Genomic DNA, 19,664 nt, shown 5'->3' with positions numbered 1-19,664 from the left:
GTGTGTTTGAGAGAAAAATGGGGTGCAATGAGAGTATGCGGTTGTTGTGGTAGGGTGAAGGGCTTCTTGCTGTCAAAAGCCTCGCTGAATGGACTGAATCTAATTTGTTAAGCAAGTGGTACATATGCGATATTTCCATTTTCCATCGTTTATTAATTTATACACAGTATCAGCTAGCCTATCACGAAAACCAAACTCGATTTCAAATTTAAAACTAGCCTCTACCCCAAAGGCAGGAAGCTAATAGCTGCAATAGCCATAGTGACAATTTAACCAAAATTCAAATTAAATATAGTTTGAGAATAGCATTCTAGTGATATGCGTGAGAAATCCAAACCTTCGTCGTCAGAAATGTGACTAAATTGATCATCCAATCATTAAAATAAACGAAGACAGGTCGATAGATATGTCGCTTGTGTCTCATTACAGACACACTGTTACTGATAGATCTGGGAAACTTGTAGTCTACTGTTGGGATTTTAACATTAACTGATTTTAACTGTTGTGACTATCCCCGATCAGGCTACATCTTTCTGTAAACTACAATTACTGTAAACAAACATCTCCATTAGTGCAGGAAAAGTCCCGTGCGTGGGCGTGCACATGAATCTTTGAATATACTATTGATGTGTTCTCTTTCTTCACATTAAAATTTTGAGAGCTCTGGGCCATCGCTACATAAGTTGGTATCAAGCGGAGCCAGTCCTGCACTGGCAGGCTTGTAGCCGATCGAGAGGAACGCCAGAGCAGCGCATAGGCTATCGGTCCACAATTCCGCCCATCTTCAGATTGCCAGAGGTACCAGACCCAGAGTAAAATAGTCAGGTGAGGTGGAATTGTAATCTAATGCAATGCAGCCTATACGTTTATACCTGGCTTCCATCTCTTGAGAGAGAGAAAGAGGGAGGGAGGGAGAGAGAGAAAGAGAGAGAGAGAGAGAGAGAGAGAGAGAGAGAGAGAGAGAGAGAGAGAGAGAGAGAGAGAGAGAGAGACTATTATGGTGAATGGTGAAGACTTCTCTATAGACTCGCTGGCATTACTCACAAAAGCGTGCCTTTGTTGTATGCGAAAGAGTGAACCGACGGACAACCAGTCACAGAATCGACTAGCCCCTTTACAAAAGTGTGACTTCTCGGTTTCACCATTGCTGATCAAGTTTTGACCGGACTGTTCTGCAGCACAGGGACAACTCGGTAAAGCAGCAAGGGGGAAAGTGTTATCAATGGGGGAATGACACCCCTGTCATATCCACTGGTAAGATTGTTGTTCATTGTTTTAATGAAATGAAGTGGACATTCTCAACTTTATGCGAGACGCAACCAAGTCTATAGCCTATGTTTTTATTTCACTAAAATAATTGACGCTAATCGATATTGCTCGTAGTGTCCACTTACGTTTAAGACGTGAGTCTTTAGAGGGGATGATGCAATTGGTTGCATGTTGGTGTTTTATCGTTTGCCGTCATGACCATATAGTCTTGCTATAAAAATGCACTTGAGACGTTAGAGGCTTTCACAAAATGGCTTACATCACAACTTAAAATATGAATTACTACAGTATTTTGAGAAATATCTCATCTGAAATACTTATTCAATTACTCTATGCCTTGGTAAGAGGAGACTTTTTCTTAAATGTAAAATGGCCTAATTAAATTTCAATTACGCTATTGTTCATTATTAATATGAATGGAAGTGATACTGGACTGGAATGAACAATAAACAGGTTAAGAGACAAACAATATCATGTTCACTGTCAAATGTAATGCAACGTACAAAGTCTACCTGCGCAGCGAGAGGCACGGACGCTAGCTAAACCCTACCAAGCACGGCACCGACAAACTGCACAAGCCAATACCTCTGGTATAATTTCCAGAGCGCCTCAGTGAAGCCGTGTGCTGCGGAATTTAAAACTAAGATTTATATAGGCTCTTACTGAACGGTGGTTTTTAAATGGTGACAACGTGTATTTTGTGTGTATAAATGCTTGAAAGAAAATGCATATATATGTCTTATAATTAGATCATTTATTTTGAAAGGGCTTTTAAGTAGCCTAAATGGATTTGTTGTTGGTGGTGTTAACCGAACTACTTACGTTTTTATAATACTGCTGGACTACTTATAGGCGCATATTAGCTTATCTTGGAGATTCAAAAATCCTGTTATTCTGCTTGAGGAGACAGTCTAATAAACACAATAAGGCTCTATTCACTGACCACCAAACCAAGCGTATGATCGCTCATAGAAGGCGCCTGCATCCGTACTCTGTCAACTTCGGCACGACACAGAAACAAATCTTTTTAAATCCGTGGAAATTTACTGGAAAATTTAATTTGCTTCAAATCTAATCAATCATTATATGCTGTTGATCTTTATAGCAGAATAATATAGAGATGTTTCTTTAACGAATATTGAAATTCGTTTAGCTTTTATACAAATGAAAATGTTGCATGCTATCCGCTCTCGAAATCAACTCAAAGATTTGCCTTCAAATGAAAAACAGGGATCAGAGTTGCTGATTTGCTATTGCTGTCGTTTTCTTCATCCTTATGTCTTATTCAAGGCTTGTGTGGGAATGCTGCTTTATTCTGGAACAGGTCAGTTGCACACTGGAATGCCCATTTCTGGCACAACAAAAAAGAGTAAACCTATCACAAACAAATGTCACATTAATTAATTAAGAGAGGCAAACCGTGACGTATGACACAAAGCTCGTTGGATGCTGAATTTCTGATATTCTTTGCCTTTTCTGTCCATTGGTTGACAAAGCGTGTGTAATCTCAGTTAAAATACGTATTTTCAAATATGCTATTGTAATTAAATATACCACCATTAGTACAGGAAAAGGAACATTTTACGCAATTGTTTAAAAGTAGGCCTATAAGGCTGACGTCCATAGACGGATTTGATTTGGCTTAGAATATCTAAACACAATACCTATAATTAGCCACAATTCTTATCGCTTATCTAATCTATACTTCCACTTTTATGCTACTTAATCGGATGTTTTTATGATATTTCTGAAGCCCAGATTCATAGAAATCATTAGGCTACGTCGCTGCAACGGAAAATATGAACCAGTCGGACTTTACTTCTCCCGTGTGGCATCAGAACACCACAGCTATTTAAACGTGATAGTTTGGATTGTGGACTCGATTTCATCCTCTCCAGGCAGCATTCCTGGAATATAGCTTGGCCCTAAGGTGGTATTCAAGTAATCATCTATACTTTACCTGTACCCTAATCGATTTCAATCGAAAATGCCAGAGTAATACAGCCCATTCTCTAGTATTTCCCTTATCAATGCCAATTTTGACTGCTAATAATTTGTTATACAGCTGTATCAGCATATTTAGAAAAGCATAGCCAGCCTCTGTATATTTCGATTCTACCTTAGATAGGCGTATTTGCAAATAATATGAAAGTAGCTACCCATGAAATATGGAATCAATGTACAAGGACCCGAGAGACGCAACACTTGCTCCATGCATTACTGTACTCACATTCATTGTAGCTGAACTGGCCTTGTACCAAATAAAGACCTTCCATACAGACTAGTGCAGCTTTCACGTTTATTAACATTAATGACACGCATGCCAAATATCTACAGTATAGAGTATGCATACAACAGACAGCTAGTCACTTGCTACGGTCTACCTACGGTGCATCTTTGAGCCAATGTAATGCTCGGCGAATGGCCTGCAGTCATTCCTTTCTCTGATCCCTCCTCCCCGGCAGCAGTGCCTGTACCTATTCGCTGCTGCTTTCGGACCTCTTTGTTCAGCCACAATCAAATTATCCACGAGGGAAAGACAATGATACCTGCCAGTGGTTCGTGTCACTCTCCCTCTGCCTTGCTTATCTGCGCGTGCAGCTCTCTGGTCCTCCTCCACTGCTCCTCCTGGACTGAGGAAGGCGATGAGACGCTGTAGGGTAGACAGGTCACAACAAGATTATCCATGTCACACTACTTGTTAATTAGCTTAGCTCTGCATCACATTCTGCTGATAGGAACATTTCAATAGCAATAGCACAGATGAAAATAAAATTAATGAAATATCTCCATATCAGAAAAATAACAAGTGTGCACAGCAAAGGAATGCTTGGGCCAGAGTGAGTCATAAGCTTGTTCATGCATGTGCACGTACCTCAACTGAGCATGTTAGATGAGAGGAGTCTGGCCTTTTCATGGTGTTTTTCTGCCTAACTCGAAACAACTGTGCAGACATGGCTTCTTCGGTAAGGAAGCCGACATATGAATATCATATTCCTATCTTCCAGGACAACAGACCTTTTGCTTCTTGGTTAAGCATGGGTTAAAACCATGAGTGCCACATGGTTGCTATACCCAGCTATACATATCATATCCACTAATGAGGTCCTATTCTGTATGCATCTCAGTGAAAGCTGCTTGGTACAAAAATGAGTACCAGTAATAAATGCATAACAATGACAAATAACCCCAAACATATTTTGAGTCCAGATCTGCAAACAAACAAAATCAACACAACAAGGTCCCATCTGCAGAGAATGGGAGGTATAGGAAGCTGTGTGAGCTGAGGCCGCATGTGACAGTGGCCTGTCCCACCATGATCCACAGCACAAGACTCAGGGTGCAGGGCTGTTCCTGGGTGACACATGCACACTTATATATAATTAATAGATATTCCGTTTCTGACATTCAGATGTTGAGCTTCAAATACATTTAAAAGTGATTAATTGAACAAAATATACCACATTCATCATTTTGGACATTTAAAATCTGTTTCTTTCCCTCAAATTAAATGTAGCTATATAGACTGTATCCTACACAGATTTTTACGACCCACAAACCCTACCAGCCAGTTCTAGTTTACTGTATTAAATTATTAGACCAGAGTAGTTCACTTTCTATATAAAATATTTTTATATTGTCTAACACTGTATCCTTCTATTCTTCTCTTGGGGGGAAGTATTGCATCTCCATAAACCAAAGTTAGCCTCTTCGCCGAAGTTTGCCTTTCCACATTTTTATGATCAGAAGTTCTGGTGTTGATGGTACAATGACGTCACGCGTCAGAGTCGCTGCCAGTCAATGATTGTCTGTCAATCATTTTCACTTTCCCGCCCCAACTGTTAAACACACGAACAGGTCCGGTAGGTAAATATGAGAAAGACCAGGAAATGTTGCTGGTTTGTTAAAATATGATTTATTACAGTTACTACCATGCAATCCTCTGATTAGCCAGTCTGACAATAATTAGGGCTATTAAGTGAGGAGGCACTCTGGTAATTACGTAACTGCTTTGCACCCAATGCACACCGTGTAGCCTATATTATCCATCCTACATCCATCCATGTAAATTGCCCTTGGCGTCTGCAAGCCACAAGTTCTATGTAAAATGTAGAATCTTTAATTCCATTCACATGATGCCAAAAAAACCTTTCATAATCCAAATTAAGAATAATAAGACCATGCATGACTCGGTCAAAGTGATTAAGGTGCGATTCGGTCGAATAGCGCCACTGACTCCTGTGGCTTTACAGAAATGAACGCCTCAGACGGCCGAGTGTAGGCATATACAGCTGTTTGCTCAGACATCCAACCCGGTAGATCGTAGCATTCCGGACAAGCAGGTCCATTGAATAATTTACACCAAAGAAGCGCTTTTGCCAAGTAGCATAGTCAATGACAGGCAATACAATTTAGCGCCGGCGAGTAGGCAACCCTATGTTGCGGAGTTTTCCGCGAATACAGTTAGGAAACAACACTGAACAGAAACGACAACTTGTAAAGTTATTTCTCAATCGTTTGTTGTGGACAGATACGCATGGAAAACTTCAACATTTTCAACGCAAGGATGCCAAGTGCAACTCAAGCTACGCGTCAATCGACGGAGCCATATTTCAGTTAAAAGTAGGCAAATAATTCATAAACTGAAATACTGATTATCTTCGTATGATAAAGGATCATCAGCCGGCAGAGTTGCTCGCACCACCGGATTGCAAATCAGATCAATTGGCGACACTCTGTCTTTGGGCCTGGGGTGGGCCATCTTACTTGTTTTGCCAGCAGATAATTGTGAACACGACTTAACAAACTCCTGTTAATGGCCCCCAACTGGCTTTTTCAGCCAAACCCTCACGCCCTGTCTATGTCGCCGAGAGAGAGAAAGGGGCTATTAAGATGTAAAGTGACGTTTGATCGCTTTAAAACACGAGACAAAAACGTTTCGTGAGGGTAGGAATGCAGTGAGCACCAATTAAAAACAATCAAAACTCTCGCAACAATGAGGCCCCACTTTCGAGACCGTGAAAATCTCCACAATCATTGGATGGAGCGTTGCTTAATTATTTGTTATCTTTACTCCATGTGAAATATTACGCACTAAATTTAATTGTATATGGCGAGCCATATAAACAACACCCTTGTGCCACACATTATTCCCATTACATGCCAAACAGCGTCCGCGTAGTTCGAAATCAATTCGGATGACGCTCTTAACCGTAGCCTACATGCTATTTGATATCTTTGCAGTCTAAATAAATTCTGTCACATCCGCAGGTAGCTTGTAGTGGGTGTACTTTAGTTTTAATTAAAAAAAATTTGTGAAGACGCACAAATTCATACTAAATGCCCATTTCCCCGCTGTTTGAGTGTGTGTGCGCAAGCTATTACCGATGGGTAATTGTTCTGGAGATGCGGGCTTTTGGAATACATCTTCATAAATTATCTCTTTGATTAATATGTCCCGAGTTTCTCTGCCAGAACGTGCGCGGTCCTGTCAGTGTTTTGGGTGAAGAGCGTGGATAATCGGGGGCTGGCGTAGCCAATTGCTACAAGGGCGCGTGTAGATTGGCTAGCAGGAGGTCATTGCCGAACCTGGGACCCCGCCCCTGTATGAATGATATGGAATTTACTGGCGCCAGCTCTTAACATTGCAAGCTGCGTGTGGTAAAATAGACTTTCGGTTTACGACTTGACAAGCACAGAAAAGGAAGAAAGTGCATTTCCAAGCACAGAATCTCCGACGAACAAACTGCGTCATTGGACTAATATTATCCACTGCAGGGACATTGCTCATTTTCTTTAATAATTTTTGGAAAAACAAAGGACAAAACACAGTCAAGGAATCTCTTAGATATAGCCTATTACTGGTATGCCAGGAGTATTCATTTGTTTTATATTCTGGTAAGTCAAATGTTCGTACGATTGCTCCTGTTATTTAAAATACAAATTGGCTGTTTTTAATATACTGTACTACTAGCTATGTGTGTTGTTTTGTTGGTTTTAATACGGACCTGTAGCCTTGGTTGCTTTGAGTTTGGAGGCAGACTGATCCGATCAATTCCATCTTCCGTGTGTTTACGTTAAATCCCGGCAAAAAGAGCGCAGTAATTTTCTTTACATACGAATAAAGTTTCCCAAAGTGCGTATTTAAACGAGATATCTAATTTTCATTGGTTTCCCTGCAGCTACTGACCATGACGCGATGAAGCACAGTTGGATGAGAACACCAATGTTGTGACGGGTCGTCAAAAGCTTTTCATATTCCAACAATTAACAATTGTAGCCACGTCTGGACTATATCAGTGAGTATATTCCTTCAATAGGAGAGGATTCAGAACGAAACAGGGTCATTCCTTGGACGAACAATTATTTTGCACAACGCCATTTAGTTGGTAGAAGAATTAGAGATGGAAGTGGCGACCGACCAGTCTCGATGGATGGCACATCACCACGCCGTGCTGAACGGTCAGCACCCGGATTCGCACCACCATGGTCTGACACATAACTACATGGAGCCCGTCGCACAACTGCTGCCACCGGATGAGGTTGATGTTTTCTTGAACCACCTGGATTCTCAAGGGAATCCATACTACCCCAATTCCCGGGCCAGAGTGTCCTACAGCCAGGCGCACGGTAAGATCCACATTGTCACCTAACACGAAATCATCATAGCTCCAACATAAGTTGTAGTATATGTTTGGCATTTAGTCTGGAAACTCAAAAGCTGCTATTGTCATACAAATAATGATTATACTATTTATATAAACTACTGCGCATGACATTCAGCGATTCAGATTATACAAAAAATAAGATATGCATGAAATTGTTAATTCCGTGCTTTGTATAATCCCCCATATCCAACATTTCCAAATTGTATAGACAGTTTTGGTTGTATTGCAAGATCCTGTTTTGAATGAAATATTTTTAAATATATTTGTTGTTGTTATGAACATACATGCAGGTTCCCAAATGCAGCAAAACAGGGAAACTTGTTAAACTCTCGAGGAATCTGTGACAACGAAAATCACTGTTGTAAGGGCATGCTCTGAGTAATCTGTCGTAATAAATAAAGTGTCGTATAGCTTCATTTTTTAAACTGTTTTTCGTAATGGTTTGCTTGATTTAAATGATTACATTACGAATTTTGCCATTGGTTACCTCCACCAAGAAATGCTACTGGATAGGGAAATTGTCGAAGATAAAATGACAGGGAAAAGGAAGTCAGCTAACCCCTGTTTTCAGGGCTGGTGTTTTCGGACGAAAAAACGAGTGTGTGAGAGAGAGGGGGAAACTTCCCGGATATGATATCAAACTAAAAACGCGAATAACGCTGTTACAAGACCATTTCTTCTAAAGCCGCGCAACTAGAGTAATGGCTAACATGCTCCTCAATCAGACCACCTTTACACATGCGGCCGAATTTTTCCTGGTGGGATTTTTCGACTGAATATTTTTTTGTCTCGGACGAAAATAGGGTAGACTGTTTTTGTAGAATGACGTAATATAATGTTGCTGGTAATTCAACGTAAAACAAAGGAGGTCGACATTATTATGTTGATAAATATTAAACGACAAGGATTAAACTAAATAACTAAAATAAATACGTAAAAGAACGTTGGTTTGCGATTATTCGTAATCCTATTTGATTTCCACGGCTCAGTATATAGCCTACTACGTTTCCGTTCAATGTCGGGCTTATATCATTCAAAGTCTGAATCAACAGGTGAGAAAACTACTCTACTTGTTATTCCTCGGTGATGGTTTGACTAAAATAATTTAATCATTTGCATTTTATCAGTATTTTTATGAGGCGACGCCTGTTGTTAAGTTACATTATTTAGATTTTTCTCTAAAATGCCTTCTCACCCAAATTGTTTTGTGTCATTTTCCAGCGCGCCTAACTGGCAGTCAGGTCTGTCGACCACACCTAATTCACAGTCCAGGCATACCGTGGCTAGACAGCGGGAAGGCAGCCCTCTCGGCAGCTCACCACCACAACGCATGGGCGGTCAGTCATTTCAGCAAGCCCGGGCTGCACCCCGCCAGCTCCGGCTATCCCTGTAACAGTAGCTCCAGCACTGCTCCTGTGTCTTCGCTCACCCCCGCGTCCCACTCCAGTCCGCACCACCTCTACAGCTTTCCGCCTACCCCTCCCAAAGACGTATCCCCAGACCCCGGTGCCACCTCCCCGTCCTCATCTTCTACGAGAATGGACGAAAAAGAGTCCATAAAGTACCAAATCTCACTCGCAGACGGGATGAAGATGGAAGGTTGCAGTCCGCTCCGCAGCAGCCTTGCTTCAATGAGCGCCCAGACCTCCACACACCACCCAATCCCAACATATCCAGCCTACTCTATCCCTGCGCCTCACGACTACAGCGGCAGCCTGTTTCACCCCAGCAGTCTGCTCCATGGATCGTCTTCCAGCTTCACTCCGAAGTGTAAAAACAAAACCAGGTCGTGTTCAGGTGAGCCTCATCCTCTAAAATCTGGGTTTCAACCACCTTTCAAGTAGGCTATAAGCCTCGTAGGTTATAATGCATATATATATAGTATATATGATATAGCATGTTACAACAAAATGCATAAAACATATGATTCATTCTTCAATTTTCTTCTTAAAATCTCGTAATTTAACCTTTTGGTTTCAGTTAGGGCCAACTTAAATACTTGACGTATATGACATGGTTCAGCAACGCAGTTTTACGACTGCTTCAGGAATTCGGTTTTTGAAAAGTGAACAACGAAAAATAATGTAAGAAAACAGTTATCTTATCATGAGGCTATGTTGAACTTGTTTCAGCACAACTTATCAGCAGCCTATCCAATTCGTCAACCCAAACAAATACAAACCAATTCAAGCTGCCACTCAGTCTTACGCAAACAAAGCCAAAACAAAAATTGCTCATATAGTCCTGAAGGAATACGATCGTATTCTTAAAATCAACGACTGCATGTCTCAATAGTTCATCGTCGTCTATCTACGAATAATTTAATATACAGCTTTCATGTAGTCTAAATTTAGAATTTTTAAATGGACACAACCTTACTCTTGGACTAGCCAAAATGGCATCTAAGGGAAATGCAACCCGGAGACACAAGACAATACAAAACCTATTCAGCATACATAGCTACAAATTAAGTGGCCGAATATTTACCTTTAATACAATTGAACATAACAACTGTCCCTATATGAAAAATATATGAATAGTAGGCTAGTTAATTATTATTATTATTATTATTATTATTATTATTATTATTATTAGTAGTAGTAGTAGTATTAGTAGTATTATTATTATTATTTTGTTTTCCATTTGTCGCCAGCTTGAATAACATATTCACTGGTCTTGTAATTAACAATTGAAGTATGGATTGGTTATTACATGTATCCCATATGACTGCTTGTGCTCGTGTTTGGCGACAGGGGGCTGCTGTTTGTTTTCAATACCATATTTGATTGTTGCATTTCAGAGTGAATGAAGGGTAAATATAATCAGCAAAATAATATGATAACATACCAATGCGGATACTAACGTACAGATTCTGGGTTTACCCGCTGGGACAGCATATTATATTCATTGGAATAATGAAACGGAGTAAATATGCGTATGCAGCTGATGCCGTCCCAAAATAGAAGAATATATATATATATATATATATATATATATATATATATATATATATATATATATATATATATATATATAGCGCAATAACAGCACGGGAAACACAACATACCGGTGATTTATGTGATAACAGGGAAACCAATGAGTACACACTGTAGGAGAGAGTGAGAGAGAGCACGTCACCCAGTTCATCACGGATGCTCCTAGTCTAACAACTTTATCAGCTGCTTTGTTCAAGTGAGAGTCAATTATTTCTGTAAGGTGATAGCCGAGAGGAATACTCAGCAGGGCTTACTCCTTGCAAGTGCGATAGAAAAGAACAGAAATACAACTACTGTCAGTAGCGTTAATATTTAAGTACCAATGCTTTGGCAACTGTGTGCCTTGCTGCCTGGATTAAAGAGCAAATTGGTCCACCACAGCAAATATATTAAAAACAATAAATAAATTAAAAAAACAAAAAAAAAACTATTTCCCTATAAAGACTGTGGTATCCATTTTCAGGCTTGCACTATGGTTACAATTAATACTGGATAACAGTTAAAAGCATTGGCGTTGGATTTCCCAAATTGGTATTGACTGAAAACAAAAACACCCATCTTCCTTTTGCTGTTAGATTTTAAGTCAAATGTACACATTAGGCTGTTTCATAAAAAATACTGGAAATACTGAAAATTACTGTAATTTATGGTGCAAAACATACATTACTGTTGCTTCCTGTAAGCTTATGCTTGAGCCAAACTCCAGGGCCATTATAGGGTGACAGTGCAGCATAGTGGTGAGGAAACCGGGCTAGCAATGCCAAGGTTGTATGTTCAATTCACAGGTGGGGCTCTGATGAACCACTTAACCTCAATTGCTTCTGTAAACATCAAACTATATGAATAGACTACTGCAATTTATGTTGTACATATATGTACATACATAGATGCTAAAAGGAAATGTAAATCATGGATATGAAAGCAGGGTTATATTGATACCAACTTACCTCAATTGTGGCACAAAGGGAAGAGTCAGGTTCCAGACAGCTCACACTTCAAAAGATACTTCCCATTGTTCAGAGGACATACTGTTGTTTATGTGGTTTGGGATGGGGGTGGCAGGTGTTGAAATAGTAAGAACACATGATTGAGACAGAAATAACTGAAATGCTTTCTGAGAATTGTTGATGAGAAACTTTGCATTTTCCTCAGACAAATTTTTCCTTTTCAAAGAGCACACACACATGCCAAAATGGCCGTGGTACTTCAGCAGAAACCTATACCAGAGAAAAGTATCACATACAGGATACTTGTTGGCACTCATGCCAATGGTTACAGATGGTTATGAGAGCGCAAAGATTTGAAAGAATTCATCAAACAAACAAAATAATCTGAATCACCCCAGCCAACATCATAAATGTGCAACCTGTACCACCCCAGTCAACATTACAAATGTGTACATATATAGAAGGAATGCAGCTGAACACAGTAGATCGTGCCCAGAAGGTGCCCATTTGGAATTCTGTGACTTATCAACACTTATATCAAACCCTTTAGGAAGGCGCATACCTCCACAGACAGTAAACCACTCTGGATGATTGTGCACCAAGGCGGATAGCTTCAGGCTGATAAAGGGGGGAGAAAGGGAACTGAAATTATTTATTTAAAATCTTGTGAAGGTTGCTCTGCTTTGCAAGGCCTGTAATTTGATGTGACGTCTCTTTCGTGATATCTTGTCCTTTGAGGACCATCTCCATGATTGAGCTACAAGCTTATGAATCTTTTTTACCAGGAACCATTCATCATAAAAACACATAAGCAAGCTCATAATATATATGTTCTGCCCACAGTCTTATGCATAGTGCAATTGAACAAACAATTACGCAGACACAAACCAGTGAACCAAACTCAGCTGAAACCAAACTGTCAAACAGTAACATAACCCAAACCAAGAAAAAAAATCCCTGGGTTACTACTTGGCACTGATGTTCTGAGAACTCACACCCACAAGCTTGTACACTCATTTTCAAACATTCTCACTCAAACCACTATTTATCTTTTACACTCACTGAAATTGAAAAAAATAGACTAACAATCTAAATGGAGGGAGATGGAGTTTAATGATGAAACTATGCCCATTCCATTGCACTAATTGAAGCACTCGCTGGTACATGACCATGCCAGGGATAGCTATACAGCACAAATTTTTTTTGTAAACTTTCTGTGTGTGACACTATCTCTTTGCAGAGGCCTATGTGGTATGTGGATTACTTCTTCATTTTATAACCATTACCCCCCCCCCCCCCCCCCCCCCCTATATTTCTCAGAGGGCCGGGAGTGTGTCAACTGCGGTGCTACGTCAACGCCATTGTGGCGACGGGATGGTACTGGACACTACCTTTGCAATGCCTGCGGCCTGTACCACAAGATGAATGGTCAGAACCGACCACTTATCAAGCCCAAGCGGAGACTGGTGAGTAGGCCACGAGAATACTAGAGTGGGAATCCGAGTGGGGGTGAGGGGCTTTGGGAAGAGGGACAAATACGAACTGAAGTGTAAACACAATTCCAGGAAAAGTTATATTTTCCCGATCAGCTTCCTGGAATTGTGTTTCTCCCTCATCCCCGGCGAACTCATGTGCTGCTCGCTACAATACTGCTACTATCGATATTGTTATGGCCGGTATTGTTGTTAGTAGTGCCACTACTTCTGATACTGACACTGATACCAGTTCTGGACCTGGTTTTATTATCACTTAATATCAGGAAAAGATTAACGGGAATTATTTAGCTGCTGCAACTGGTTTTGTCATCTAGCAATACAGCTGAACTCTGATAGAACTCCTTGTTACTTAGTCCTCAGATACACTGTGACATTCAGTTTATATTTCAGTTGCTTGGTGTTTCTGCCAGAGGACTACATACTACTGCATAACATACCTCATGAGCACAATTATCCTGCTGTTCCATTCTTACTACTTAAAAAACTAGAGCTTTCAATGTACAAATCAGTGAATGGTATTTATAATCAACACAATAAAAGTAAGAGGTACATTCAATATTATTGTGCTATACATTAAAGGCCAACAATCCAAGTAACTGTATAGCACATTCTTTCTCCGATCTATAGAATCTCACTGGTTTTATTAGCTAGCTACCTATAAAATTGTCAGTCTCCTGAAAAAAATAGTGCCCTAATCAATAATTTGTTTTGTGTTCTAAAATAATCCTATACGCCTGTTCAAATGATTATGTTAGATTATAGGTTATTGCTATTGGGTTTTTTTCTAGAATGGGAAAACATAATTAGAGAAGCTGAAAGTATAAGTCATTTGAAATACATTTAGCACAATATATGTATGATGTTAAATTATGGACTGTATCACTCATACACCTTTACTTTAAGAACTGTATGCATGAGACAAGTAGACAGACAATTTAAATCCTGTAAGCCGTATAACCATAAAAGCTGTATGAAATTAGTATGAAAACATAAATTGTTTTTGTTATGTTTTTTTTTTTTTTAAACAATAATCACTTAAATAAAAAGTAAGCATATTCATTTAAATAGTCACTTTCATGGACAGTTTTTACATATTGTTTACACTGCCTCATAAAGGGTTATTTAGAAACCTGTACACAAAATAGGCAACTTTTTTATTTGCTCTCAAACAAATAGTAATATAAAGTAATCTAAAAAATCTTAATAATTTAGTATTTGATATATTGAACTACACTGAGCACTATATTAGGGACACCTGTACACCTACATATTAATGCGATTATCTCATCAGCCAATCGTGTGGTAACAATAGAATGCATAAAATCGTGCAGATACGGCTCAGGAGCTCCAGTTAATATTCACATCAACCATCTGAATGTAGAATAAATTTCGACCATGGCATGATTGTTGGTGCCAGACGGGCTGTTTGAGGATTTCTGTAACTGCTGATCTCCTGGGATGTTCACGCACAACAGTCTCTAGAGTTTTCAGAGAATGGTGCGAAAAAAACACCAATGATAACAGGTTGCTAAAAATATAAGAATACTCATTATTATTACTATTGTTTCGATTTATTTTTATGTCATTGTAAACCTACCTACTGCTTACGATCAGGTGAGATTGCATAATAGAGCATGAAGGCTTTGAGGCGTCCATTCAAAGGAGAATTATATTTTCTTGATTATCAAGTTATGAATTTCTAATTTTCTTCCCTGAAATCAATGCCAAACTGTAGCCGGTTAGGTTAAAATAAAATATAGCTAGGCTATTAATATGACCTAAGCACAAACGTGTTATTCATATGCATCGAACTAAACCCCCATGTGTCTGAACTCTGTAAATTAAGAACGTAATAAGGCCTATATCATTTCACAGAATTAATACAGCCAATCCATTTTTAAAAATGAGACAATCGACAGCTATTGATTTCAATCGACTGACAACAAGTAATGGTTTTGTCAAATGACAGAATAAATATTTTGGGTACGACACTAACAAAACTGCAAAATGCTTGTGATTTTTACATCTTACGTTTAGCTACTATTTCTACGTTATGTGCTTCTGTTTATGACGCCTCTTTAATAATAACAACAACAAAGTAATTTAACGATAATCTGCTGTAGGTGTATATGTAGACCTACATATAAAACCATTGCTATTACTTTGTTTGATTCATTAATTTAATAAGTTGGTGAATGAACACATTCACCGTTCCATACATTTGTAGGTACGTGCTAACTAAAACACTATAATGGAGTAAATGTAGGCTATGTGCGCATTTTTCCAATTGTTGTCCAGCCTCGTTCCTCTGAAAAGTCCATATTTTTCCATGGAGTCAGTCACCGCAGCTTTCTACTTTATCAACCCAAGTGTTTTCAGAGCTCGTTCAAAGGCCATCCAGTTGTTTCCTATCCGGATATCTGTCCGGGACCGATAAGGAAACTGGGCTCACGCGTGTTTCCGTCTACAACAAACCGCACTGAATTTTCTAAAGCCCCGGTTGGCCAGACTTTGACATACACTGTAAAGTGATTATCACAACACTGGGACTCTGTAATTTGTAGAGAAAGAACGTGAGGGGTGTTCGGGGATTTGGAAAATAAATGGATTTATGTTCTGCCTCTCTTGTTTGTCAAGGTCGGTGCGTACTGCCCTTATGTAGTGGAATGCGTGTTTTTGTTGTCTGGTTTCTGTTTAAATTGGCCCAGCGTTAGGCCTCCATGCTCCTTGCTTTTAATTTGTTACTATTAACACTCGGGTTATTACAAAGTTTTAGGTATTTTTTTGTCAGGAAACGGGGAAAACAGGCAATAGATCTAGCTTCAACACACTGTTTTAAATACTTGCTAATGTTTCTTATTAAATGTAAGAAAATTAATCTTAAGTGATTATCAAGAGAAAATAAAAATGCCTTTGTATACAACAGGCTACTTGATCTTATTTTAATCATGGAGTGTACATCAATAAAGGGTGCAACACATTTAATAATACTTTGCTTTATGCATTTTTTATATTTGTGTACACACAGAACAGATTGGAAAATTAAATTAAACTTGTATAAATGTGATACATTTAATTAAAACAATGCACTGACTTCGGCCTGTAAGCCATTTATGCGTTCAACAGGAAGACGCGTTCTTTGATGTCAGTCGGGTATTATTAGATACGCTGACTAGAGTAAAATATACATATAGAAACAGAGAGACTATGCTGCATCCCAAACATGCCACCAGCGTTTCCCGGTCCCATATTTACAAAAGAAGGGGTGGAGGTTATGCTGCCTAGACTCGCTTTTTCTACATGAGCTGGAGGAGCACAGTCTGTTTGTTATCGTTCTATCTCTATAAAAGAAATTAAACAGTTTTGTGGATATAGAACACCAATTTGCAAATCACTTAATGAAACAATGTTGATCGGCCATAGCCTACATTTCATATTAATGTGTGCTCTGGAGCTCAGTTCAGGCGCTTAGACTTCAGTGTCATTTACCAGTTGGACGATTACTTATTCACTAATAGATTAAAATAATGTATTTGTTTTCTCCCCAGTCTGCTGCGAGACGAGCTGGCACCTGCTGTGCTAACTGTCAGACAAGCACGACCACTCTCTGGCGGCGCAACGGGAACGGCGACCCGGTCTGCAACGCCTGCGGGCTTTACTACAAACTGCACAACGTAAGTAGTAGCCTACCACTGACGGCAAACTGTGCCTTGGTCAAGTGGGCGGACAGCTTGCATTGATTACGGCAAGGAAGGAGAGGCAAGGGCGCAAAGCCTACTTACTCTGTCAAGCACGACCCGGTGGCCGTTTTTCGGTTTCTTTCATCCTTTTTGTTTCATTGGGGGCGTTATCCCCCAGAGAGACTGAAGGGAGGAGCTGTCATTCAAGCAACGGTTGTTTGAAAGCAGGGCTTTGACGTTTAGCGTGGCTTCTATCCCTTGGTTGGCTACTCTCGAGCGTGAATGTGTTTTCAGAGAAACGACTAAACAGCATATGCATGATAGTGCTAGTAATAACAGTATTTTACTGCTATAAAAAAATTATGATTTACTTTGCATAGTGTTTTCACTAGATGTCATATAGAGATAAATGACAAAATAAATGAACAAGGATAATAAATAAAGCACACTTCACCGTTGCTTGCCCAAAGAAAAACATTCCAGTTGTAAACAAACAAAAAAATTAAAAAGAGGATTACCCAATCCCCAAGTTTAAAGAAAGGCTTTAATGGCACCACACAACGTTCCGACACAGAACACTGTATCGTAGTGTAGCGTAGTGGTTAGGGTAAATGACTGGGACACGCAAGGACGGTGGTTCTAATCCCGGTGTAGCCACAATAAGATCCGCACAGCCGTTGGGCCCTTGAGCAAGGCCCTTAACCCTGCATTGCTCCACGGGAGGTCTCCAGCTTAGTCTAATCAACTGTACGTCGCTCTGGATAAGAGCGTCTGCTAAATGCCAATAATGTAATGTAATGAATATGCAGAGGAAGTGGCCAGTGTTTCAGTAGACACATCTACACTCAGTGAGCACTTTATTAGATATTTATTCAACTTATTTTTTAGACTTTAGCCTTCTGCTGCTGTAGCCTAGTTGTGTGTTCAGAGATGCTTTTCTGCACGGTCAAAGTCGCTTAGATCACATTTCTTCCCCATTCTGACATTTGGTCAAAAACAGCTGAACCTCTTGACCACGTCTTCATGCTTTTGTGCAATTAGTTGCTTCCACATGATTGGCAGATTAAATATTTGCATTAACAAGCTGGTATGCAGTTACAGTGTAACTTCTGCTCATGTCCATTGTGCAGGTGAACCGGCCTCTGACTATGAAGAAGGAAGGCATTCAAACGCGCAATCGCAAGATGTCCAACAAGTCCAAGAAAAGCCGGAGAGGCGGGGATGGCTTTGACGAGTTGTCCAGGTCCATGCACGACAAGGCCTCGCCCTTCAGTGCAACGGCCCTGGCTGGACACATGCCACACATGGGCCACCTGCCACCCTTCAGCCATTCTGGACACATGTTGCCCACCCCAACCCCCATCCACCCTTCCTTTGCCCATCCACACCATCACCACTCAAACAGGTCACCTCCCTGGGCAGAGCCCCACTGACATCCCACCCGCCCTGGCCCTCCTCCCTCCACACTCTCCTCCAACCTGCTGGAAGATGTGTGGGAAGCATTCGGGACCTTTCCTGTTTTTCACGTGGAAAAGTATCAGGACTATTTTGACCTCAGTTGATTAAAAAAATTATGTAAAGGCAGATTCATGTCTGCCTACATCAAGTGGACAAAGAAGAGGATGAAACTAAAGAGCCATTTTCAATGTTATGTTTTCCTGTCCTGCACAGAATTGAGAGAGGGTGTTAATCAAGACAAATGTTTTGGGACTTTTTACACTCACCCTCCCCCAACAAGGATGATTTCTGGCAAATCAGGTTCCAAAGCTGAATCCCCCCCCACTATGTTTTGTAATTGGTATCACCTTAGACTGGAGGATGTGAGGCTGATGCTGCCCAGGATGACCTTGCGTGGGTGACCTTGCCCACTAAATTACACTCCTTGGACCAGGACCTGCTGGGGTCACATCTGTAGAAATTGTGAATATTGCAAACACCAGGAAAGTCTGTCCATATCATTTAATATATACATATATATATATATATATATATATATATATATATATATATATATATATATGCTGGATTACTGATCATGGACATTGCATATTTTTTAAAGGACCTTATGAAAAGCAGAAGGCAAACGAAAAAGTTTATAAACCTAACTTTAAATGTTTATTATTCTTATTGTTATTAAGATAATTTATTTTCACTGTTTTTATAATTTTCTTTCTCAAAACAAGTGTTGTTATTCTAATTTTATTATTACTATTAATTAAATCAAACACTGATTGTTTTGGCCAAGACGTCATTCCTGAATTGAATGAAGAATTTAAAGTTGAAGCTGACTGGTCATTTTGTTTCTCATAAAATAATAAAGTAATTGATTTAATACAGACATATTTGTTAAATCATTGAGCACTGAGGTTCATTTGAGGTACTTAGTTTGCAGTTTGTAATGATACAGTCGGATCATTACACAAGGTGTCTTTACCCAAAGCTGGCCTCAGCAATAAAATGCACTTTCTCATTTCCTAAAAATGAGTTATTTGTGGGTGGTGGGGCATGCCATGGTTCTGTGTTCTTGCTTGTATATAATTTGCATGAAACCCATTCAAATACATACATGAGAAACTCAAAGCTATTTAGCAAAGCTCTCAAAGGTAAA

The 19,664-nt window shown here is 39.7% G+C and overlaps 1 protein-coding gene across 1 annotated transcript; it reads left to right on the top strand.

Moving 5' to 3' along the window:
* Positions 1-690: 690 nt before the first annotated feature.
* LOC133110427 (GATA-binding factor 2-like) lies at positions 691-19,392 on the top strand. Its single transcript, XM_061220523.1, is given in 7 exon segments — positions 691-1,254; positions 7,452-7,899; positions 9,159-9,734; positions 13,201-13,346; positions 16,925-17,050; positions 18,187-18,447; positions 18,450-19,392. Coding segments are annotated over 6 exon segments (1,494 nt in total). The 5' UTR covers positions 691-1,254; positions 7,452-7,673; the 3' UTR covers positions 18,609-19,392.
* The last annotated feature ends 272 nt before the right edge of the window (positions 19,393-19,664 follow it).

This window comes from Conger conger, chromosome 14 (genome assembly GCF_963514075.1).
Source record: "Conger conger chromosome 14, fConCon1.1, whole genome shotgun sequence".
Lineage (NCBI taxonomy): Eukaryota > Metazoa > Chordata > Actinopteri > Anguilliformes > Congridae > Conger > Conger conger.
This window is presented reverse-complemented; position numbering and strand designations above follow the sequence as displayed.